This window comes from Dasypus novemcinctus, chromosome 15 (genome assembly GCF_030445035.2).
Source record: "Dasypus novemcinctus isolate mDasNov1 chromosome 15, mDasNov1.1.hap2, whole genome shotgun sequence".
Taxonomy (NCBI): Eukaryota; Metazoa; Chordata; class Mammalia; order Cingulata; family Dasypodidae; genus Dasypus; species Dasypus novemcinctus.
Window position 1 is genome coordinate 89,990,471 of NC_080687.1, and position 26,962 is coordinate 90,017,432.

A 26,962-nucleotide genomic window follows, 5' to 3' on the forward strand; every position below is an offset into this window, starting at 1 on the left:
ATAGCCAACTTCCTAATCCCCCAAACCTGTGACTGTTACCTTATACAGCTAAAGGGACATGGCAAAAAAGTGACCAAGGATCTTGAGATGGGGATATTATCCTGGATTGTTGGGGTACACCCAAAGTCATCACCAGTGTCCTCAGAAGAAGACAGGCAAGTCAAAGGAAGGGAGAATAGGGGGAGCTGGAAGCAGAGATTGGGGTGATGGACCAGAGGAACGCTGGAAGCATCTAGAAGCTGGAAGAAGCAAGGCACAGTGATATGCCCTAGAACCTCCAGAAGGTACCAGTCCTGCCAACACCTTAATTTTAGTCCCTTCAGGCTCGTTTCTGAATTTTTCTGACTTTGACAACTGTAAGGGACTAAATTTGCATTATTTTAAGCCATTATCTTTGGGGTAATTCATGACAGTAGTATTAGGAAACTATTAAAACAGGTCTGAAGTCTTATATATTTGGGATTGAGGGGGTGTGAGAGACATATGCTTTGAAAAGGATCATTGAACTTTTTAAAGAATGCACATGTAACACATGGATAAAAAGTTCCAGAGCCAAGCTGCACTTGTTGAGAGTGGTGAGAGTAGGAGGATATGCTAGGGAGAGGTGGGAGTGGCGCTCCTCAGACATCAATGTGCACACAAATCAGCCCCCAGTCTGATTCAAATGATAACAGGGGAGTATGGAAAACATGTGCCAAATGTACGCTATGGACCATGGTTGGTGGTAATAGTCAGATGAGATTATCTCATAATCTCTAATAAATGTTCCACCACCATGGGGTAGGCGGGTGAAGGGGTGTTGTATGGGAATTCTACACATGTGCATGATTGTTTTGTAAGCTCACAACTTTTGTAATAACAATATATTTTAAACAATTTTTTAAAAATAGGGTGGATTGGGGGAAAAATACATCAAATGTAAAATATGCACTATACTTAGTGATTTTTTTTAAGATTTATTTTATTTATTTCTCCACCTCATCCTACCCTGTTCCCCCTGTTGTCTGTTGTATCCATTCTGTGTGTTCTTCTGTGTCTGCCTGTATTCTCTTTAGGCGGCTCTCGGAACCGATCCTGGGACCTTCCAGAGTGGGAGAGAGGCTATTACTCTCTTGCACCACCTCAGCTCCCTGTTCTGCTATGTCTTCTTATGTTCTCTCCTCTGCGTCTCTTGTTGCACCATCTTGCTGCACCAGCTCTCCGCGTTGGCCGGCATTCCTGCGCAGGGCGGCTTTCCTGCACTGGGTGGTATTCCCATGCAGGGTGGCACTCCTGTGCAGGATGACATTCCTACATGGGGCGGCACTCCGCATGGGCCAACTTGCCCTCACCAGGAGGCCCTGGGCATCAAACCGTGGACATCCTATATGGTAGACGGGAGCCCAATTGGTTGAACTACATCTGCTTCCCACTTAGTAATATTTTGACAATATGCTTTCATAACTTTAACAAATGTTTGACAACAATACAAGGTGTTGGTGGTGGGGTGATATAAGGGGCCCCTGTATGAGGTTATGCATGTTTGCTTTATAAGTTCACAACTTTTATCATACACTAATTGTTTATGTATGTTTATGTATGAATGATATACTTCAATAAAATAAATGCAAAAAAAAAAAAAATGCAGGTTGTGATTGAGGAGTTCCGGGCTGAGGCCTGAGAGCCCACTGCTTCTCCATAAGCTCCCAGGAGTCGCCAGGCAGCTGGTCCAGGGGCCACACTTTAAGAGCAAAAGCCTAGACTCTAGGCCAGCCGCGCAAGCTGTAGGAGCTCCCAGAGATGACGCTAGAGAGACAGACGGGGCAGAAAGCACAGAGGGCTTTATGCTTCAGCTGTAGCATTTCGACTTGAGCCCTGACGCTATGGGGAGCCAGTGAATGATTTGGGGCAATGGAAGAGGGATCAGACTTTCAAAAACTGTGATTTTCAGTAAAAGATAGCCTGGCTGGCAGCAGGGGTGGTAAACCAGAGGCTGGAAACCATTTAGCATGCCACGGAAATATGCAGCGATGATGGCTGAGGAGCCTGATGATTCCAGTATTTCTGCCAACACACACACACCCCGACCTGGATAGAGGACTCTATTATTCATGTGTCAGGTACCTCTTGTATCACCCCTAAAGGAATTTTCTTGTAGACTTTCAACTGATATAATTACATAGTATTTAATAAATTCTGCCCGTGGTAGAGTCACATTTAAATAAGAAAAGTGCCGGGGGAAAAATTTTCTTGGGAAAGTTGCATCAGGTAGTAAAAATAAAATTTAAAAAAAAATTATTAAATAAAATTTAAAATTTAAAAAGTAAATTTTTTAGAAGTTTAAAAAATTTAAAACAATTGAAAAATTAAAAATTAAATTAATTAAATTTAAAAATTAAAAATACAAAATATACAATAAAATACCTAAAACTTTGTAGCTCATCACACTCCAGGCAGAAGGGTATCACATGCAATGTCCACGTTCTTTACATTTATCATAGCTAAGGCAAACGGCAAGTGTCTTCTTTCAGCACGGAAGCAATACACTTCACAAAAGTGCAGTGTACATATTTGATTTTACTCAAGCATTAGAAATGGTTCTGTACAGCATCCTCAAAGGAATTCGATGCATATGGATTAGACAGAATGAGAAGAGTAGAATATGGATAAAAAGCCCCTTAAATATATTAAACACTGGTAAATTATTAATAGTTCAGTGTCCAAACGGGAGCAGCTACTGCACGCAGTTCATAAGGAGCCATCCTGGGGCCAATCCTAACTCCATGTTTTCTATTAATAGCCCTGAGGCTCGAGTGACAAATGCACTAATCAATTCACAGAAAAGACAGCTGTGGGAGACTTTTTGCTAATGCTTTGGACGACAATATTAAAATTCAGGATGATCTTGTTAAATTGGAGAAATGAGCCAAAAGAAATAGAGCAGGTACACACAGTTGTAGCCAGATGCTTTCATTTACAAGGATTCAGGAAACCCCCAAATAGAAAGCAAGAGCATCCTGGCAGCTTTCCCAAAAAATGCAGTTGGTAAAGCCATCCAAGTGCTGTTTTCCCTCCCCTACTCATCAAAAGCACCAGGAAATCCAGACAGATGTCAAGGACCACCATCAGCTGGCAATTTAACTCCAACACCTACAGCTTTTCAGCCCTTGCCCCCAGAGCCCTGTAATGACTCCAGAGATGTGCTGGCTCTCTGGTGATGTGATCCATGGAGCCTACACTGGCAGATTCAGGCTTTGGAAGACCACATTCCATATGGAAGTTAAAAATAAGGAGTGGGAAGCAGATATGGCTCAAGCGATTGAGATCCCACCTACCCTATACAAGAACCCAGGTTCAGTTCCCAGTGCTTCCTAGAGAAGATAAGCAAGACAGCGAGCTGATGCAACAAGATGATGTAACAAGAGACACAAGGAGGAAAGCATAATGAGAGATATAACAAAGCAGGGAGCAGAGGTGGCTCAGGTGATTAGGAGTCTCCCACATGGGAGGTCCTGGTTTGGTTCCCAGTGCCTCCTGAAAGGAAGATGAGCACACAATGAATAAACAGTGAGTGTAAACAATGAGGGGGTGGGGAGAAGTAAATTTTTTTTAAATCTTCAAAAAAATAAAAAACCTACCAAATTGTTAAAATTTAAAAAAAGCATCTAAAGATTTGTAGATAAGAGTGTTGTAATGTCTCCCTGACATTTTCTCTTAACATTTTTAATGTGAACTTTTTTTATTTTTAAAAATATATTCAGGAGAAGCCATATGTTTTACATAGGAGTATCCACATTAATAAATCAGTTACTTTAGTTTTCTAAAAGTTTATTAGTCTGAAATTGATAAATTGAATATCAGAATTTTAAAAGTTAAACTGAAATTCCTGAAACTACTAGATATGCTAGACTTTTTCCAAAATCAAATGAACAGAGCTTATGAATACGGTTTGTGTTAAGTAATGTTTATTGTTAGCTTTATTGCCTAAAGTCTCTAAGATGCAACTTGATTGTGCCTTTGCAAACCGGTTACATTATTTTTTAAAAACTTCCATACATATAGCTCTGTATGTCTTCATGACTTTTTAAAACATGGTCACTATAGAGAAATGAGGGGCAAGAGAATGAAGACTGGGCTTCTCCAACAACTAATTTTTCTGCTGCCTGCCCAAGCCCTGGAAAAATGACCTTTGAAATATTAAATCCATCTTTTCTTTCAACTATAACCCATTCCCATTCAGAGTCATACTTCAGCATATTGACATTCTCGTCCCCGACTAGCCAGCCAATAAACAAACCCTGCGCATTTTACCCCCATGTCCCACCATTCTAGTTCAAGTCTTCAGTATTCACAGAAGATGATCTAAGTGCTTCCATGTGGCATAAACTTGTCTTCAGTGGCTTTCTATGGTCAGTAAATTTCTTTGTTGGAGTTAAATCATGAGGGAACCACTAACTTGCTAGGGAATGCCAGGAAATATGTGGGACATTTCTGGGTATCTCAATGTGGGGGTGGTGCTACAAGCATTTAGCGCCCAGGGGTCAGGAAAGCTAAACATCCTGCCTGCACAATGAAGAACTGTCACACTCAAATGGCCAGTGGCAGCCTCAAGGCTCCTGCCTACTTACCTCTCCAGTCTACTAGCTCACTGTGCTATGCTCCAGCTACATAAAACTGCTCTTCCCCACACAAGCCCGTGTTTTCTTGCCTTAATGCTTCCTCCTGTGTCTTGATTCCTTCTGACATCTTGAATGATGCCCTTCACCTTGCTGACTCATCTTTTAAGCTTCAGCACAGGTGTCACCTCTCCAGGGAAGCTTCTCATGCATGAGCGTGCACACACAGCCTGACGTAGAGGCTTCTTCCTGATAAGGCGGTGATGCTTTCTAGTTGCCATGTGTTCTACACTCATCACTTTGCTTTATAACTACCAACTGTCTCCTTCACTTGACCAGCGTCCTTCATGTCTGAAACTGTATGCACTCAGTAGACTAGATGTAGATGTAAAAATCTGAGGCAGGAATGGGTCAATGGCTAGTTGAGATCAAGGGGATTTTCAGAGGCTCCTGGTTAGGTTTGGTGTCCAAGCACGATTTTGTAGCTAAGGCTACAGTTGAGGTCAACATTTCAGATGAGGTCATCTGTCTTCTGTTCTAGCATCCCATGCTGTGCAAGTCACTCTACACTCTTAATCTTCAGTCACTACGCACCTCTTCACTGAGGCCAGACAGTACCCTGCCTGGAATTCTACTTACCCATGTTGAGGAGTGTGGGTCACGAGGAACAGCTTGACCCGTGCTTCTGTATGGGAACCCTGTGTCCAGTCTGCTCAAGAATTGTGCAGTTTTGCTAAAAGGAACACAAACAGGTGTTAGTGCCTTCATAAAAAACATAAGAATCATTGTTTATCGTGCCTTTGGACACTGGCCTGGACTTTTATTGGATGATAACTGAGAGTGTCCTCCTAGGGTAGAACAAAAGGTTAGGATGAGAACAGGATAGGGGAGAAAATCAAAACAAACTGCCATTGCAAGACTGCAGTCTGGAAGAACACCAGTTTGAAAGATATCGAATTTGGCTTGTGATCTATGAACCCAAAGTTTCATTTTTTCCACTTTGCATTATTGACCTGGAGGTAAATTTTCTCTAGGTTCCACAGTATAGGGCCCTAATTTCCTTCCCAGACATGCAGAGGCTGGCACTCAGACTCCACTATCAAGCTGTAGGACAGTAATCCATGACAATGTCTCATTCCACACTGTTTCACACTAGATGTGACTTCACTTTCTAGAAGAATTTCCTCCTCATATTCACCTGATTTCCTTCAGGCTTTGGACATATAGACCCTCTAATTCAAACTTTTAACCATTCATGGATCATGGACACCCCCTCTGGGATTCTCATAAGCAAGATGGATCTTCTCTCCCCAAATACAGACAGACACACATACATACAGCCATTGCACTTGATTTACAGGAGGTTGTGAACCTCCTTCCATGGAGGTTAAACACTCCTGGACCCTGGCTGCCCTTTTTGTTTGTTTAAAGATTTATTTTATTTCTTTCTCTCCCCTCCCCGCCCCCCATTGTCTGCTCTCTCTCTGTCCATTCACTGTGTGTTCTTCTGCATCTGCTTGCATTGTCAGGCGGCATCAGGAAACTGTGTCTCTTTTCTGTTGCCTTGCTGTGTCAGCTCTCTGTCTGTGCGGCACCACTCCTGTGCTGCGCTTTTTTCATGCAAGGTGGCTCTCCTTGGCATGCACTCCTTGTGCATGGGGCAACCCTATGCAGGGGCGCCCCTGTGTGGCACAGCACTCCTTGCATGCGTGACAGCACTACGTGTGGGCCAGCTCACCACACAGGTCGGGAGGACCTGGGTATCAAACCCTGGACCCTCCATATGGTACGAGGACGCTCTATCAGTTGAGCCACGTCTGCATCCCCGTCTGCACTTCTGACATCTCTTTTTAGCTCTGAAAGACTGAATTAGGAATGTCCATAGTTTTAATAAGTTCTTTGATTTTCCCTTGAAATTCCAGACCCCCACCCTACTTTCTCCTGTCACCTAGGGCAAGCACTGGACACTAGAACTGCTTTGTAGTCTTTATTTCAATGACGACCCCAGGCTACCCACCACGGATCAATCTCTATTCCTTCATGCTTTTCCCATGTAATGTGTGAAATTTTACCCCCTTATTCCACTTTCATAACCGAATACCTGATATATACTCCCCCAGCTTTGACATCTACTTCATCTGCCTCCTTCTTTGTGCTGTCCCTCTGCTTCCCACTAGTATTTTAAGCTGAATACTAAGATCTGACTCATCAAATACTTGGGACGCAGACATCAAAAGATACACAAATGGTCTGGAAAGAACAAATAGCCTCCAGTAAAAAATCAAGTCAAATCAAAAACAAGGAACTAGACATTAAACAAAGATGTCAGCATCACTTCAAATAATCACTCAGGTAGAACACAGCATGTGAACAAGGTCAGAAGCTTGAGCTTGGAAGGGAAGAACTAAAAGTTAAGCAATGTACACAATGCTGAGAAACGTAAGATGTTGGCAGCTGAGACCAGCAGCCTTTCGGTTTGTCTGGGATTGCTTATCTTACCCAGAATGGACAAGGAGACTAATGAAGTCGCGGAGTCTGGAAGCTGCCCCAATGTCTGGGGCTTTAAGAAGTCATCAGTCAAAAGTGTAAAAAGAAGAGAGTTGCCCAGACGTTTGGATGAGATTTCTAAATATCCTTAGCTGACTGCAGAACTGGGGAGAAAGTAACACCAAGATTAGCCAGAAAGGAACTTCAGATAGCAGCTATGTACAGCAGGGAAAACATATTGAGAAGTGAATTTTTTTATTATTGAAATAATGAAAATTCACTAATAATGATTGAAGCGATAAGCGCACAACTATGTGATTATACCATATACCATTGATTGAATGGATTTATGCTTGATTAATATGTATCAATAAAATTGACTTGTTAAAAAAAAAAAAAAGAGGAAGCATAGAGAATAGCTTGGAGGCAGTTGCCTTGTCCAGGCAAGAGGCAGTGGTAGCTTCACCTGAGGTGGTGGCAGTGAGCTTGGAGAGAAGTTGGCTATACTTAGGTAATGACAAACATGGAATTTTAGAGCTGGAAGACACTTAAAAAAAAATAACTCATCATTAATTTTTAAAAAACTACAGGGAAGCGGATTTGGCTCAACTGATAGAGCGTCCACTATGGGAGGGTCCAGGGTTCAAACCCAGGGCCTCCTGACCCATGTGGAGCTGGCCCCCGCGCAGTGCTGCTGCGCGCAAGGAGTGCTGTGCCATGCAGCGCTTTCCCCTGCATAGGGGATCCCCATGCGCAAGGATCACACTCCGCAAGGAGAGCCACCCCATGCGAGAAAAGCGCAGCCCACCCAAGAGTGGCGCTGCACACAGAGCTGACACAGCAAGACGACACCACGAAAGGAAGCACAGTTTCCCCGTGCTGTTGACAAGAATGCAAGTGGACAAAGAAGAACACACAGTGAATGGACACAGAGAGCAGACAACTGGGGGGAAGGCCAGAGACATAAATTTTAAAAAAAAACAACAACAATAAAATGAATCACAAAGGAAAAAAACAGAAAGGAACTTCAGACCAAGATGACTGGCAGCTCCACAGCGTGCGCTGGTGGCTGCTTCCCACCTGCCAATGCCCAGTGTAAAGCTGGCTGCGTAACCCGACTCTCTCTGCCTGTGCACGGCACAAGGTCAGAGCACAGTGACGGTGCCAAGTGACTAACTGGACAAGCAGAGCACGTTACTAGGCTGGCTAGCAGTTTTCTACGATTTCACAGCCCCTGATAAATAATTTGCATACACTGGCTGAACTGACTTGGGATCCCTGTAGACAATTATTGTCTCATTTAATAAAAATAAGATACAGAACACCTCTTTGAGGAGCAAAAGAATACGCTCCTGGTGGGAAACCAACTAAGAACACTTGACTCTAGCATGACGAGAAAGCTTTTCTTTGGGGTTTCTTGTTATTTATCACCACGGCCACTCTGCTTCCTGCTGGAGAAGGACAGTCCACCCCCACCTTATCATCATGGCCCTGGCATGAATAAAGGACTCCTTCCTTTATTCTCCAGAAATCAACTGACAATGGGCTACCAATACTTTATACTAGTGTACAAGAGTTCATTCATGTTCAGCTTATGATTCTTAAGTGTCCTTCCTGTTTGCTCTTTCAGTGATTCTATGGCTTAATCTAAACGTTCTCTTTAGGTTAACATAACCTCAGTTCAACATTACACAGCTGTAGCAGAGCTATTGCTAAACATTCCTCAGAATTTATGCTCTCCACTTCCTCCTCCTAACACAGCTTGACTACATTTCCCAACTTCCCTTTAACTGAGGTTGGCACATGTTTGAGTCTTGGTCTAAGGAATGTGAAAGGATACATGATTTTCAGGACTAACATAAACTTCCAAGGCAGGAACCTCCATTTTTCTCCTTCTGGTTGGAATGGAGAAAACCCCAGGGCAATCCTGGAAGTCAGGTATCGAAGGTGGTAGAGACTCCATCAGTTTTGGTCCCAAGTGGAGCAAGGAAAAACAAAATTTACATAATACTAAGCTATTACATATTTCAAGTCTGTTTATTACAGCAATGATCCTACTCTAAATAATATAACAAAGTGAAATATATAAGATAATCGTTTCTCAGTCTAGGTTATCAATTATAAAAGTAGATAAGAAAAGGCCAAGAAGAGTTGAGGAAGAATAGGAAAAAAAAAAAAAAAGAATTCTCAAGGAGCCAGCTGGACTTCTTAGCATTTCACAATCTTAGGGAGGTAGTGGAAGGGAGCTGGGGAAAGGAAAAGAGCGTACTCGACCTTGAATTGTCTTCTTAGCAGGCCCAGGATCCACCTAGGCCCAGAGTATTAAAATTACTACTAAACTATCCCATTGCCACTAGAATCTTGTGGGGAGGTATGAGGAGGGGTGGGGTAGGAAGGAGAAACTGCACTGTGAGACAGGGAAGGAAGGGGCTGCCGCTTATGTGACAGATTATTTTACATCTGTGACTGGAGACTCATCAAAAACAGGACCTTTATGAAGGAACAGAGAATATAAGAAAAACCGCAGATGGTAAACCATGGGTTTCTTGGCTCAACTGGATAGCCCAGAATTGCAAAAGACAATTTCTATAAGTTTGGGGTTTATGTTCTATTAGTTGTTTGTTTTTGGATAGTTAAAAAAGAAGACTGGGGTTTTTGTAAACTATCAGCGAAAATAAAAAAGTAACTTTGAACTGTAGGAGCTGCCAAGTTCGCTGCCTGCCCCTCATCACACACCAGGGCTAGGAGGAGCTAAGCCCCTTTCTCTACCTGCTTACCCACACCCACCAACTTTGAACTATGACAAGTCATAGGAGAACCTTCCTAGAAAAATGTTAAACTGCCAATCGTAAATTTAAAGTCAAAATTAGGAAAATATCCTCAAAGAAAAATAGCAGCTACAAACCTCTCCACAAAAAAAAAAAAAAACAGAAAAGTACTTTAGTCTTGCTGGGAGTGTATGTATGGGACGAGTTTACCTTCTTTCACCTCCTGTTAGCTGGTATGCCAACTCAAATGACTGCAGGGTCCGAACAGTCCACGTAAATGAGGGATGTGGGCATAGAGTGAGAAAAATAGGAGCTCAGACCCCATGAGAAATTACTGGCCTTCAGACCAACGTTGAAGAGACCAGAGAAAGTAGTGGAGACTTCATGATATGAGAGTGCGATCTTGCATGGAAAGACGGTCAGCTACTATTCGGCTCCAGGTCGTTAACCCTCAAGGGGATAGAGGCCAGGAGCACCCGATGTCTCAGTTTTTACATGATAACCAAAAAGTTGAACATTTTTCCAGTGATATAGTCTGTTAACTAACTCAACCTGTTTTGAAATCCTGTGTGCCAATATTACACAGACTAAGCAAATCCTTTCACAGCTTAAACATGGTCCAAGGGCCACCAGGCTGCGACCAGCTGATTGTGTTTCTTCTCACTTAGGTTTGTGCTGTTATCTGTGTATTTCATAGCTAAATGTCCTTTACACTCATAAGAAATAAAAAATCAGCAAGGTTGGATTCCAGTATTGAAGAGGGGTTCAGCGACAGCTACCACCTTGGTTTATGTACCTCAGCTAGTGGTAGGAAAGAGGTCACATCCATCCTGTAGTATACATTTATAGCGAAATGAAAGTATACAACTTCATTTACAATTTATAACTACACAGAGTCGTATTAATATATGAAAAGCCATGGTGAGATACCATGAAAAGAGAAAAAGGCAACACACGGTAATTTTATTACATAAAACCAAAGAAAAATAACAAGGGATTAATATGCAGAATATATAAAGCACTCTAGTGAGTCAATTAAAAAAAGACAGACAATGCAATAGAAAAACAGGCAAAAGGTAGAAACGTGCATTCCACAAAAGAATAAACCTAATTAATAACAATAATAAAAAGAACAGCACAATAATAACTAGGACTTATAGAGTGGCACACTGTTATTATCAGACCATCTTGTAAGCTCTTTACGTATATTAGCATGATCTTCTCAACAGCCTGTTGATGTATGTGCTACTATCATCTCCAGTTTACAGGAGTAACTTGCTCAGGGTCATACAGCTAGTCAATGTCAAACCAGGACTCCAACCTGGGAAGCCTGGCTCCAGGGTCCATTCTCTTAGCCACTGTACTTGACTTCCACTCATGAGTAATAACCATGTGAAAAGATGTTTAATCCTACTAGTAATTAAAACAAAATACCAGGGAAGCAGACTTGGCCCAGTGGTTAGGGCGTCTGTCTACCACATGGGAGGTCCGCGGTTCAAATCCCGGGCCTCCCTGACCCGTGTGGAGCTGGCCCACGTGTGGTGTTGATGCACGCAAGGAGTGCCGTGCCACACAGGGGTGACCCAGCACAGGGGAGCCCCACGCGCAAGGAGTGCGCCCCGTAAGGAGAGCCGTCCAGCGTGACAGAAAGTGCAGCCTGCCCAAGAATGGCGGCACCCACACGGATGCATCATCTTGACCTAACAAGATGATGCAACAAAAAGAAACACAGATTCCTGTGCCGCTGACAACAACAGAAGCGGACAAAGAAAACGCAGCAAATAGACACAGAGAACAGACAACTGGGGTGGGGGATGGGGTGGGTGGGAGAAATTTTTAAAAATAAATAAATAAATAAATCTTTTTTTAAAAAAAACAAGATACCATTTCATACCTATCAGATTGGCCAAAAAAGGAAAAAGAAAAAACATATGATAAACTTGCCATATGCTAGGGAGGATGTCTGACCAAACTGGTCCCTTATAAGTTGCTAATGGAAGGGAAAATTGGCCTCACCACTTTAGAGAGTGATTTGATGAGACCAGGTAAAGCTGAATATGAATATGGCATCTAAACCCTTGCATAGTGCCCAAGGAGACCTGAACAGGGATATTCTATCAAGCACCATTTTTAACAGTCCCAGAGATAAAATAAAAAAGAAGGAAGATTGAGAGAGGAAGAATGGAGGGAAGAAAGAGAGAGAGGAAGAGAAGAAGAGAATGCATTAAACTTATATCCTGAATAACATGACTAGATCTCAAAAATCAATGTCCAGTGGAAAAAAACAGTTGACAAAAATATGAGGATGATCTAAATATCAAAAACCACAAAACAGCAGTAGGTACTTCTTGAAACTCCGTGTGTGCATGTGTGTAAATTAGAAAAACATGCATGGTGAGATAGAAGAAAAGCAGCCCCCAATACCCAGACAGTGATCTAACATGCACATCTAGACCTCAATGTCACTGTCAACTGTTCTGTTAGGTAGAGCTAAACCGTGTTGCTCTCCTATTGGACATAATCAGTCTCAAGCACAGGCCCTTCACACCAAGTCACTGTTCAGCCTACAGATTACCAAACATCTCCCTCTCTCACTGATTGAAGCATTTCTACTTCTTTACCAACTACAACTGCATACTCACTCTAGTGTCCCCTGCCTATAGATGAGACACCTAAACACAGAGTTTCCCTACTTTCAGAGTGAGGTTTCACTTCCTTAGATCCTTCCCAAAATTGCCCAACCAAAGCCCAAATCTGGTAAAAGGTTCTTTCTAAAGCCCTCTCTCTCTGGGAAGTGGATGTGGCTCAAGTGATAGAGCTTCCACCTACCATATGGGAGGACCTGGATTTGATCCCTGGGGCCTCCTGGTGAAAAAAAAGAAGAGAAAGTGTGCCCACGCAAGTGGGTCACGCAGCAAGATGATGATGCAACAAAAGAGTGACAAGGGGAGAGTCAAGGTGAAGTGCAGCAAAAACAGTAACTGAGGTGGCACAATTGACCGGGAACCTCTCTCCCCATCAGAGGTCTCCAGGATTGAATCCTGGTGAATCCTGGAAGAGAGAAAATAAGAAGAGAAGACAACACAGACAGCAAAAACATCAGGGTGGGAGAAGGAGAAAAGAAATAAAATAAATAAATCTTTAAAAATAATTAAAATAACAAAGCCCTCTCTCTGAGGTCTCCCACCGTCACTGTGGTGTGCACTTTCCTAGCTGCAGTGGGTAAGAAACCCAACCTCTTCAACCAAAGGTGTGCTCCTGGTGGTACCTGGCTGAAGGGCATTGACAAATGTTATATCCTAAAACAGTGTTGCTGCTGGGGAAAGAGGGAGAGAGAAGGGAGGAGGGTGAAAGGATGGCACTTTAGCTGTCTGTAATATTTAATTTCTTTTAAAAAGTGAACCAACTGAAAGTAAAATCTTAACAGTGTAACCTTGGTGGCTGATACGTATTTTCTGTGTGTTTGAAATGAATCTAGAATAAAAAGAGTAAAAGCAAACACTGAGGGTGATGTCTGCTAGGGAAAGGCTTGGCACGTGCCATTCTGAGGTCCACAGAGAAGGGTTTCCAATGCCAGCAGGAAGACGGTGTGAGGCTGCCACATTAGAACCATCGTGGTGTTTGTTATCGATGAATGAACTCAAGCTTTAGACTTTCTAATTAAGCATGTCTGCAGTAGGATCCAGAAATCTGTTTGGATTGGGCGCCAGTCAAGATGATGGGATGAGAAGTTTCAGGGCCCTGTTCCCTTGTAGAAGCTTTGACCAACCAGCAACAACTGGCAGAAACATCTTTCTCAAAGCTCCAGAAAACAGTCAAAGGACTGCAGTGACACAGGGAGTGCTGACTCAAGAAGATGGATACTTAGAAGTGGTAGGCTACTGTGGAGCCCTGGTTGGCCCCTTCCCCACCCCTCACCAGTTTGTTGACAAGCCAGCCCACACTCCTGGTTCTGCAGGGAGCAGAGTGACCCATGTGCACATACTGGAAGTGTGCATGTCTCGCCTACTCTGGTGGTGGCCTGACAGATTCACTGTCCCAGAACTCGCCCTGCACATAGAAGGCAGCTGAGAACCATGCAACAGAACACTGTGGGAGAGCAGTTTAAGTGGCAGCCTGGACAAGGGATTGCTGGCTGTAGGATATACAGTGCAGTGCCCAGACCATGAGGAAATTGTTTCCTAGAGAAGAGGGGACCCACACAAGTGGGGGAATTCCTAGAGCCACATGCATATGCCCAAGACATCTGTGCAGAAAGGACCGGAGAGGCTCCTACGTGCTGGCCTTCAGATATTGGCTCAGCTCATTGTATGCAAAAGCTCTGAAAGAGAGCACTTGCACAAGTCAAACTACAAAGACTGGGAAAGATGTTTACTTTTTTTCCCCTTCTGTTTCTATTGTTGTTGTTGTTAGCTCCTGGCATTCAAGGAAACCTCTGTTCCTTAAGATTGCATTTAACACTAGCTAAATACAAACTTAAGGAACAGATGCCACAGAGTCTAAATTCCAGCAAAATTAAACATATGAAAGTATCAAATGTTCAGGTTTCAACAAAAGATTCCAAAATGTACCAAGAAACAGGAGTGATGGCCCAGGCAAAGGAGAAGATAATAAGGAGGATGAGACCTGGGACAATCCAGGCAAGGACTTTTAAAATGTTCTTAAATATTTTCAAAAGGCTGAAGGAAAACATGGACAAAGAACTCGAAGAAATCATGAAAACCATAAATGAACTCAAAGAGACTATCAATAGAGAGATGGAAATTATGAATGAAAAGGAACCAAGTAGAGCTGAATTCCACAGTAATAGAAATTAACAATTGGCTGGAGCTCCAGGAAGAAATAAGGGTCTCTGATAAAGATAATGACATGGGTAAGTTTAAATGCCAGTACTAATGTATTTTTACTTATAACTAAACTTTTCACTTCCTACAGGATCTAAAACGCAAATGCATAAAATGTAATCATAAATCAATGGATTTAGACTCAAAGTACAAGAACTACATAAAGGTGGGAGTGCAGAGGGGTATAGGAACATAGCTTATGTATGCTACTGAAACTGCTATCAAACAAAACAAGGTTGTTCTGTGGTGAGGGTCCTGCAACTCTGTGAATGTGGTTAATCCCACTGAAAGGCACACTCAGGGAGGGGTTGGGATGTGAAGATTTATATTGCATATATGTTGCCACAATTCAAAAAATAGAGAAACTAAAGAGATAATGACAATTAAATGCACTACACGATACAGGATGGGCGCGAAGAATAGTGGTGAAAAGGCTCAAAAGTGCATCAGTAGGACCTAAGAAAATATCAGAATATTGAATGTAAGCTGTACATCAATGTTTAAATTTCTTGAACTTGATCACTGCACTTAAGGTGATTACATAAGTGAACATCCTTGTCCATAGGAAATGCATACACAGAAGTATTATGTGTTCAGGGAACGTAATGTGTATAATCTGTTCTCAACTGTTCAGAAGATGAGAGAGAGAGACAGGGCAAAGGTAGCAAAATGCTAATATTGGTGGGGAAGTTATGCTGGAGTTCTCTGTCTGGGGTTTATATTATTTTTGCACCTTCCCTGTAAGTTTGAAATTATTTCAAAATAAAAAGTTTTTTAACAAGCAAAAATACACAAATAAAAGCACCCCTGCTGATTTTGAGAACTGCGACAATACTACAGATACCTGTTAAACTACATAATCATCTTATATCCACATAACTATGATGTATGAATAATTCATGTTGTAGAACACATTTGGAAACAGATCCTCTCTGTGTCTTAGAAACCCTCTATATAAGACTATCTAACAAGACAATTTACCCAGCTTTGTAACAGTTTCACAAGCCTGACCTTTACCATCATGAATTTAGAAGGTGAGAAAGTAATCATTCTTACATTCACTTACACTCATTCATTCAAACAACAATTGTTTCCTGAGTCTCTGCTCCATGCTTAGCAATATGGGTCATAGGAAAATCTAAGCAGGCAATATTTTGCCTAAGCCATTTCCATATAAATTGGTGTGATAGTTATGAATATTTCTTCTTCTTTTGTTATGGGTATGTTTATATATGTACACAAAGAAAATATCCTTGTTTTCTTCTGTATTTTATCCCCTTATCATAGGACATAAGTTGTATTAGTTTCATCGGTAATATTTATACTATAGAATATTAAGTTTAAGAGCAAATATTATCCAGGACTTACATCCTATTCTGGAGAAATTTAATGTGTTTCCAGTTGTATGCAGGACAGGTAAGTACTGTTAGACAAAAAGTATGTCTGTTATTATTTTTATTTAGAGACTAAACATGGTTTAAGAGGCTGTGTATGGCTGCCAAGCTGACAAGGGGAGGACTGTTTTGGTTAGGCCCATGTATCAGCTTGGCCAGGTGAAGGTGCGCAGTTGTTCAGTCAAATAAGCACTGGCCAAATTGTTACAGTGAGCAGATTTCATGGACTTAAATGATTAGTAAGCTGACTGCATCGATGTCTGATTCCATCTGAGGAGACTGCCTTCAGCAATGAGACATAATTAGTTGAAGGTATTAAAAGGAAAAAATGATGATTTCAGCAGTCAGAAGACAGAATCGCCATCTCTCCTTCAGCCAGCCGGCCAGCTCCTCCTGGGGAACCATGAAGGACCCTCATCGGCGGTCCTGGATTGCAGCCTGCCTGATGGAATTTGGATCTGTTCACCCCTACTGTCACGTGAAAGAAGTTTCTAAAATCTCAAAATATTTATAGATATCTCCTCTTGGCTCTGTTTCCTCTAGGTTCCTGACTAATACAATGGGTGTTAACAAAAGGCATTCGTATAGCCGTAAGCAGGGATAGTGCCTATGTAAGTAAGAGAGTGAGAGAAAATGTCCTGGGATAGATACGCAAACGCCACTTCAGAAATCTCAAGAATGGTAGGCATGAAACAAAGCATGGATATGAAGAAGTAACATTGGGAGAGCTAAACTCTGTACTTCGTAATAGCACTATCCCATGTTCTTTAAACAATCTGTACCCACCTTTTAACTTGTCTTTAATGTTTACATTTTTAATTACTAAAGTAATACATGAATACAATTTCGAGTCAGAAAATAGTGATGAAAATAGAAATAGAAAAGCGTAAAGAATGAAAAGTGTAGTTCCTGCTTCATTTACCTCTCGACCTTTCCTTTCTGCAGAGAAGGCCATCAGCTGTCAGGTATGAATCCCCCAGACTGTTTTCTATTAATTTACAAATATCCACTTAGAATGATACAGAAATGAATGGCAGTTTATTTTGGATTGGGGGATAATTAAGGAAAGGCATAACCTGCCACCTGTTCTCTAACATTTGTGTCTCTACTTCCTAGACATAAAGCTGGACTTCATTTCCCAGCCTCCGTTGCAATTAGGCATGGCCACCTATTTGCATTCTAGCCCACCCAATGTGACCAAAACGATGAGCCTGGATCAATAACTTCCTGCCTGATTCTTAAAGCTCTTTCCTCGCCCCGTCTAATGGTGGTACCTAACGCGAGCCACATGTTAAAGCTGGCTACCATTCGCCGGAGTCTCTTAATGCCTGTGAAGGAGAGTCACCTGCTGACACAAAAACCTGTAACACCTGTCCTAGACCATTCCATGAGAAAGATAAACTTTGTTTTCTTTAAGTCACTGAAATTTTGGAGTCTATTTTTTTTTTATTTAATCATAACCTCCCCTATCCTAATAATGTCTTTTTCCCTGTAAGTGGGAAACTATAATATTTTGTTCTGCAAATTGCTTTTTCCACTGAACAATATCCTTGAGATTTTTCCCTTTAGTACATCTCTATCTAGCTTATTCCTTGGAGTTAGTTGAATAGCATTCTCTAATATGGATATAATATCTTTAACCATTCCTACTGATAACCATTTCTACTGATATACTATTTAGATTACTTCCAATTAATATATAGAGAGAACAGAGATAGAGAGATATATTTTTTGTACATGCATGAGAATTTTTTAAGACATATAGATCTAGAAGTAGAATTATTTTCTGGGATATCCACCTATACATAAATAAGCATATTTAAATCATGCTTGATAGAGCCAAGCTTCTCTATACTGAATTATATTCTCACCAAAAATTAATCGTATGGATGTAGAAATTCAGAATCACAGTCTACTTCCTCTAAGTACTAATTCCAACCTGCCTCGCACATTCCTATTCAAGTGAGCCAGCCTCACCATTATCACTCAGTCTATCAATACCACACTGTCGTGTATATCCGCTGCTTTCTCACTGCCCCCACATCTCCACCTGGCCTCCCAAACCTTTCCACAGTGGCAACAAATGCTTGATCTGTGACCAGACAGCAACCCCATATCTTTGACTTCATTTCAGAATGTCTTAAACACAAAATCACCATGAGGCAAACATCAAGATATTAATTGTTGAAGGCAGGATTCATCTAACTATTAAAATCAGTAGGCAAAGGTTTGAGGATGATTGGATGGTAGCATAGTTTCAAAGTCTCTCCCCTGAGATTAGAAAGTGAAAAACAATAACTTTCCAGTGGAGACCAGCCTAATCCAATGACCAAGGTCAACAGCACCCGTAATAAGGATATTAACCATCATGTAACCTTTGATAGGATGCTCTGAGGACACAGCAACACTTTTGTGGCATACTTGTTGAAAAATTATAACCTCAATCTAATCATGGGAAAACATCAGAAAAACCCAAATTGAAGGACAACTTTCAAAGTAACCAACCAGTACCTTTTGAAAGTGTCAAGATCATGAAAGACAAGGAAAAACTGAGGAACTCTCACAGATTGGAGGAGACTAAGGAGACACAGTAACTAAATGTGAATCTGAATTGGATCCTGAAATAGAAAAAGGGCATGGGGTGGGGGTGGGGGTGGGGAGGGTAGGTAGCAGTTTGATATGGTTATGAATTACAAAAATAGATATTGGATTGTTTGTAATCTGGTCTGTACCTGAGTGTGATTGAGTTATGACTGGAGCTTTGACTGGGCCACTTCATTAGGGTGTTGAGTCCCTACCCCTTAGTGGGTGGGTGGGCCTCACAGATAAAAGGCATGGCAAAGGACAGAGTTGAGGGCTTTTAATGTTGGAGTTTTGATGTTGGAGTATGATGCTGAAGTCTTAAGCTGGAGCCCCAGGGAGAGAGACAGAGCCATTCACCTGAGCATCTACAGCTGACCTTGTGGAGGAAACAGAGGAGCTGAGCCCAGAGGAACCCAGGAAGCCTGAACCCTCGCAGACGTCGGCAGCCATCTTGCTCCAACACATGGAAATAGACTTTAGTGAGGGAAGTAACTTATGCTTTATGGCCCGGTATCTGTAAGCTCCTACCCCAAATAAATACCCTTTATAAAAACCAACCAATTTCTGGTATTTTGCATTGGCAAAACTCAAATAGCATATGCAGTTGAGCTCATGGTATAATGAATTGTCTTAAAGTTATGTACTATATTTTCATAAGGAGAAGCTAGGTGAAACTTTAATGGGAAACCATTTTTGCAGCCTTTCTCTAAGTTGAAAACTATTCAAAATAAATGGGTAAAATATATATAAAAAGAAAGCACACTTTTCATCTCTGTGTTACCTGATACCTGACCAGCTCCTGAGGACACCGCTTCCCCTTGGGACTTTATATGAAACTATTTTATTTCTCACTGCTACATAATCTCAGTACCTAGGAGTGGAGCAGGCATTCTCTCTTTGCACTCCATGCTACGTTCAGACCACCATACTCTTGCAAAAATGTCTGTTTCTGCAGTGCTCATGATGTCAGAATATCCTATCCCCTCCCTTTTTGCCATGAGTAGTCAGCCATTTCTCATTCATTTAAGACTTCCTCCTTATTCTGATTACCATCATCAACATAGATATCCTCTCACCAAAGGCTCTCAAATTTCTTAACTTCCTCATCTAAACAAGCTCATCTCTGCTCCGACTCAGCCACACTCCAAGGGTCATACTGTAGACTTTGCTGTCATTGACAAATGCCCCCTCTCCAAAATATCAAATGGGAATCTCTCACTCATAAACTATAACTCTCTCTCATTCCACCTTCTGTGCTCAAACACCCCTACTCCAACAATATTCCAGCTCTTTGAGACTTCCAAACCATTATTTCCCCCTCTTTCTCATCATCAGCATCCCTCTATCTTTACTTCTTGTACAGATTAGATTCCATAGCACATTATTAAAATCTTTCCTTTATAAATGCCCTCAAATCTCTTTCTTCTCTTTCTCCCCCATCATATTTGTCTGAAAAAACTAAAAACCCAGAAAACATTAACCATCTTCCATCTCTTGATCTGCAGGTAAATCAAACGTGGGAAAAATAACAAGGTGTTGAATACCTATGGTCCACTAAAATGGTAGCATAAGATACTCCAGGTGTTCATTTCCCCTGCAGAATTTTTGAACAACTAGCAAAAACTGGCAGAGCCATCTCCCTCAAAACTCTAGAAGAAAGTTAAAGGGTTGCAGTAAATGGGTGAACGCAAAATCAAGAAAGTGCAACTTAAAACCAGTAGGAGGAGGTGGTGGCACATTTGCTGATCCATCTTCCTGCCCTTCTCTGGCAAGGCATGGCACCAACCTGCACTCCCATTGGGGACCCCTGGACCTTTTCCAGAGGGAGCAGAGTAACCCCTATGTGCATACTAAAGTGCCTGTATGTTGGTGCCAGTCTATAGAGTGGCAGCATCAAGGAGTGATTCGTGACACTTGCCTGTGACTCACCCTTGCAGGAATTGCCTTGCAGGCAGGAACAGCTTGCAGGCAGTTAAAGCAGGGTATAAGAAACAGTTAAATTGAAGCAGCCTAGAGCAAGGGATTACTGGATTTAAGATACACAATAGAGCACCCAGGATGGGGCAAAAGTCTATTTCATACTGAGTAGAGAAGGGATTAGAATTCCCATAAATGAGGGAATTTCTAAGGTCACAAGCACAAGCCCAGGACAAGATGTAGGCTCAGAGAAGTCAAAGAGGATACTGCACTTTCTCCTTGGAATGGTCATCTTGTTAAGAGGGCTAAACTCTGAAGGAGAGCACCAGCCAACTCAAAGCCAATATGCAAATATTATGATAGGTGTTTTTGCATTCGTTTGTTTTTGTTAGCTCCTGGTACTCAAGGAAATCTAATATATCACTAGCTGTATACAAGCCTAAGGAATGCACAGCTCATGGACTAAATCCCAGACTTAACCCATTAAAATATTGAAATGTAGAGTATGCAAATATTACAAGTCAAACAAAGACATAGGAAATGATGGCTATCCAAAGAAGCAAGAAAAAAATTTCAGAAACCAGTATGGAAATCCTATATATTATGCATGTTTTGTTCTGTATACCCACAACTTCTCTAATAAAAAATTTATTTTAAAAAATTCAGAAACCATCAACAAAGAAGATGAGATCTGACATAAAAGATAAAGATTTAAAATAGTGATCTTCAATATGCTTGAAGAGACAAAGGAAAAACCAGAAAAAAAAAACTAAAGGATATCAGGGCAAAGATGAATAAAAGTTTGAGACTATCAATAAAGAGATAAAATTACTTTTAAAGGAACCAGATGGAAATACTGCAGTTGAAGATCACAATAATGGAAACAAACAAACAAACAAATTCTGTATAGTGGTTCATCAGTAGATTAGAGCTGGTCAGTAAAACTTGACTATGACAACTGAAATGATTTGGACTGAGAAGCAGAAAGAAAAGAGAAGAGAAAAAAGTAAACAGAGCCTAAAAGAGCTATGGGACACCATCAAGTGTACCAATAAGCAAATTGTGAGAGGCCTAGAAGGAGAGGAAAGAGAAAGGGGAAGATGGAATAGTTCAAGAAATAATGGCAGAATACTTCCAAATTTTAATGAAAGACAGCAACATGCACACTCAAGAAGCCTACTGTCTTCCAAGCAGGATAAACCCAAAAAGAATCATACCCAGACACACTGCAGTCAAACTGTCCAATGCCAAGGACAAAGAGAGAGTTGTGAAAATTGTAAGAGAAAAGAAGTATATTATGTAGAAGGGAGCCTAAACAAGATTAAGGGCTGATATTACATCAGAAACCATGGATGCCAAGAAGACAGTGGGACAAAATATTTAAAGTGCTGAAAGAAAATAATTACCAATCAAGAATTTCATACCCAGTCAGACTGTCTTTCAGAAATGAGGTTAGGAATAAGATATTTCCAGAAAAACAAAAGTTGAGGGAGTCCATCACCACTAGACCTTCCCTGTAAGGAATGGTAAAAGGAATTCTTCAGATTGAAAGGAAAGAAGAGTAGGTAGTAGATCAAAGTGGTGTAAAGAAATAAAGACCTGTGGTAAAGGTAACCATATGGGTAATTATAAATGTCAGTACTATCGTATTTCTTTGTAATTCCACTAGCTACTTCTTATAGTTTCTAAAATGCAAATGCTTAAAAAGAGTGATAAATCTATGATTTAGAACATATAATGAAAAATGTATAATTTGTAACAAGTACAACAAAAGGGTAGGGGGAAAGAGGAACAATATTTGTGTGTGCTATTGAAGTTAATTTTATATCAAATCAAGTATTATTGCTTTAGATTTAGCATGTTAAATGTAAGGCACATGGTAACCACAAAGAAAATACATGAAACATATACACAGAAAGAAATTAGAGACTCAAAATGGTACAAACAAAAAAATCAAAATGAAAACACATAAACTACCTATTTGACTCAAGAAGAAGTAAAAGATCTCAACAGACCAATAACAGGTAAAGAGATTGAATCAGTAATCAAAAACCTCCCAACAATCAAAAACCCAGGACCAGGTGGCTTTATTAGCAAAGAATTCAAAAAAAAGAATTAACACCAATCCTGCTCAAACTCTCCCAAAAAATTGAAGAGGATGGAAAACTCCCAAATTCATTCTATGGAGACAACATCACCCTAGTACCAAGCTAGATAAAGACACCACAAGAAAAAAAGAATATGGGACAATGCCCCTTATGACTATAGATGTGATATTCAACAAAATACTAGCAAACTGAATCCAACAGTATATTAAAAGACTTACACACCAAAATCAAATAGGATTTATTCCAAGTATGCAGGAGTGGTTCAAATAAGAATATCAATTAATATAGTATACTCCATTAATAAAACAAAGGGAAAGACACATGATCATGTCAGTTAACACAGAAAAGGCATTCAACAAAATCTAGCTTTCCCTCTCGATAAAAACATTTAAAAAACTAAGAACAGAAGGAAACTTCCTCAACATGATTAAGGGCATATATGAAAAACCCACAGCTAAGGTCATACTCAATGATAAAAGAAGGAATCTTTCCCTTCAAAATCAGGAACAAGACATGGATGCTTCCTCTCACCAGTTATTCAACATTGTCCTGGAAGTTCTAGCCAAAGCAATTAAGTAAGAAAAAATATATGTAAGTCATTCAAATTGGAAAGGAAGAAGTAAAGCCTTCCCTATCTGAACATCGTATGATCTTATATATAGAAAATCCTATAAAATCCACAACAAAGCTAATAAGTGAATTCAGCAAAGTTGCAGGATACAAGAGCAATGCACAAAAACCAGTGGTGTTTCTATACACTGATAATGAATTATTGGAAGAGGAAATAAAAATTTCCATTTACAATAGCAAAAAAAATAATCAAATATCTAGAAATAAATTTAACCAAGAGTGTAAAGGACTTGTACACAAAATACTACAAAACATTGCTGAAAGAAATCAAAGACAATCTAAGCAAATGCAGGAACACTGGGTTCACAGACTGGGTGACTGAATTCTACTGAGATGTCAATTCTAACCAAAATGATTTATAGATTCAGTGCTATCCAAATCAAATGGAAAATCAGTGATGGAGAAGATGTGGAGAAATATGTACAACCATTCATTTTGGAAGAGAATATAAAATTGTGTAGCCTCTGTAAAAAAGAGTTTGGCAGTTCCTCAGAAAGTTATATATAGAACTACCATATGATCTGGCAACCCCACTCCTAGGTATATACTCCTAAGAACTGAAAGCAGGAACTCGAACAGATATTTCCACAGTCATGTTCATAGTGGTCAAAAGATGAAACAACCCATGAATGGGTAAACCCATTCAACCAATGAATGGGTAAACAAAATAGATGTACAATGGAGTATTATTCAGCATTAAAAAGGAATGCAGTTCTGATATTTGTGACAAGATAGATGGACTGGAAGGCATCATGTTGAGTGAAATAAGCCAGATACAAAAGGACAAATACTCTATGATCTCATGGGTATGAAATAAGTAGAATAAGCAAGTTCATAGTCAGAAACTAAATATGGGTTACCAGAAGCCTGGGTACAGGTAGGGACTGGGGAGTTAATGTTGAATTGATACAGAATTTCTGTCTGAGTGATGGAAAAGTTTTGGTAATGGATGATTGTGATGGTAGCACAACATTGTGAATGCACTGAATTGTATATCTGAGTGTGGTCTAAAGGAGAAATTTTAGTCTGTATATATAAACCAGAAAATTAAAAACCATAGGACTGTACAACACAGTGAACCCTAATGTAAACTATGGTCTACAGTTAATAGTATAATCATAACAATAGTGTTACATCAGTTCTAACAAAATTACCACACTATTACAAACTGTTAATAACAGGGAAAAACAAGCATACTGGGGGGAAGGCGTTGTATATGGGAACTCTGAGTGATTTTTCTGTAAACCTACAACTTCTCTAGTAAAAAAAGAAAAAGGAAAAAATAGAAAAAGAAATTGTTGGACTCTATCTTTGGCGGCAAAGAGCAGAGTTGGCTGCTCTCTCGTTACTTCTGCGGCTGCTGTCCTTCTGCGGAGCTACATCACACTTTGTTCAGCTTTTCTCCCTGAATACTATGTCTCCCTGAATATGATTTCTTACATGGATTCTATCAACTCATCTTCTTGTGAGTTAGATGTTAATACTAACCCCATCCATGCTATCCATGGGAAACAAAGACTCAAAGAGGGTAAGTAACCTTCTTCCAGTAGAGAGGGGAAAGGTGCAAGTTGGAACCCAGGTATCCTAACTCCAGATTCCAAGTCCTTAACTAGCAGATGACCCCACTTCAAGACGGGAACACTGAGGGAACTAGGCTCACATGATCAGATAATTAAATGAGACTCTTGTAAATCAAGCACTGGTTAACTGTCATCTTTTACAATCATCAGGTATAACTTGAATAAGATAAAAGCAGCCCCTGACAACCAGAAGCTGGCCTGGCACTTGGTGTTCTGCTGTTGGACATGAACAATTTCACACAATATCTACAGGGATAGTCTGTGATTATGATGGATCAAGACAAAAATGAGACCACACTCTATGCACATGTCTGAACACATACATACAAGAATACTTGAGCCTGTCCAAACCTCTAAAATGACCAAACATCCTCCAATTCTAGCTTATCAAAGTGATTCTTGCATCTTCACCAACGAGTGCTTCATACTGTTTTTTTCTCCTTCCAGATAAGGTTGACTGAGAGACCCAGTCCTATAATTACTCCTGCTTCCTATAACATCCAATCCAGAGCACAGCCCTGCTTCCTTAAAGCCTTCCCCAAACCACCTGACACAGGCCCAAATCCTATAATAGTCTTGTCTAACATCTTCCTGAGGCATCGTGCAGTTTGCCAAGGGGCGGCTAAGGAGTTTGGAATTCATTTTATAAGGAATAGGAAATCAGTGAGGCTTTTCAATTGGGGATGGGGGCAGTTAACTTTAGAAAACTAAATCTGACAAAAGCATCTAAGACAATCAAAAGAAGATGAGAAATGTGGCTGAGAGAGTCGTGAACCATTGCAGTCACCCAGGGAGCACAGAAGACAGGCGTAATCAAGTTTCACGTGACAAATGCCTATATTAGCAGGGCGGCAGTGGGAATGAAAATGAGTTGGCATACACGAGGGCATCTGCAGGGAGAATTCAGAGTGGGGAAATTTAGACATGGTCGGTACCATCAAAATGATTTAACATTCAGTAGGTCGAGATTCCTTCAGACCAACTCTCTTCTCGGCCAGGCAGTCTTATTCTGCAGAAAACAGCTATGGGATTTTTATATCTGTAAATTCACCTCATTAGCAGAAGACGCAATGTTATAAGTTGAATGACTTTTGATTCACCTTACCTGAGTTATAAACTGTGAGGTTGGATTTTAGCCTACCATATGGATAAGGGATCAATTTAGCCCTGAAGTATCTTTTGGAAGCTCCCATGAAGGGCATTAGAAGTTTTGTGAGCATATTAGAAGGCAAACTCAGGACCCGAGAGTGTATATGCGGCAGACCTGCCTGGATGCTCAGTTTTTTTATACTAAAATGCATGAAGATGTGCCTCCTAGGAACTAATCACACTATTATCAATGGAAGGAAAAGAGACACATCATTAAAATGGAGGAAATGAAGCCAACTTCCCAACATAACGAATGGCAGGCTGAGTTGGAAGTGGTGCTTGGCGGCTGAGAAATAGGATGGTCCTGTTTTCAAAAGGACTGGGTTCCAAGAGCTTTTCCCACTGCAGTTTTAAGACCTGGACCCCATTTTCTCCCTAGAAACCATGTGGAAACTGTATGTAGGAGTAGAGGACAATCATGGGAGGTCATCACTAAATGCCCAGCTGCTCTATGGGAAGTTGAACCGTGGTAGTAAAAGACGATGCCACTCACACGTGGCCACGAGAGAAGAGACGGAAGACACACTACCTTTGGTTTTCTTTTGCCTTCTCTGGGCAAAACTTAGATCTTGATAGGAAGAAACAGAAGCCAACTCTGTTCCTGCCTTTTTCTCTGAGCTACTGCCTCCTCTCCCCTGGGACCCCATCTCTCTATGTGTCCATCACCCCATCACCCCCAAATGTTCCCAGCCTTTGACTCTGCCACACTCTTAAGTTGTCTATTGCTCCCATTCCCCCGAATCTCAAGTCCTCCATTGGGCTGCATCATTTACTGCTTCTGTGACTCTGGCAATTTTAATTACCCAAGCTTCCACCTGTACCATGGGGATGATATATCCAGTACACGGTTGGTCTGAAAATTAAATGAGAAAATGTATCTAATGTGCCAAATCCTGTGCCTGAAGCA

The 26,962-nt window shown here is 40.8% G+C and overlaps 1 protein-coding gene and 1 long non-coding RNA gene across 2 annotated transcripts in view; one reads left to right on the plus strand and one right to left on the minus strand.

Moving 5' to 3' along the window:
- The window catches only part of EPSTI1 (epithelial stromal interaction 1), a 106,719-nt gene that overhangs the window by 48,830 nt on the left and 30,927 nt on the right, over positions 1-26,962 (minus strand). The window contains exon 7 of the mRNA XM_023590265.3: positions 5,235-5,328. Coding sequence (XP_023446033.2) covers positions 5,235-5,328 — 94 coding nt within the window. The remainder of the gene's footprint in view (positions 1-5,234; positions 5,329-26,962) is intronic.
- On the plus strand, positions 3,491-17,508 carry LOC131273441 (uncharacterized). The gene is made up of 2 exons (XR_009180657.1): positions 3,491-3,546; positions 17,205-17,508. It is a non-coding gene; the product is annotated as an uncharacterized lncRNA (long non-coding RNA).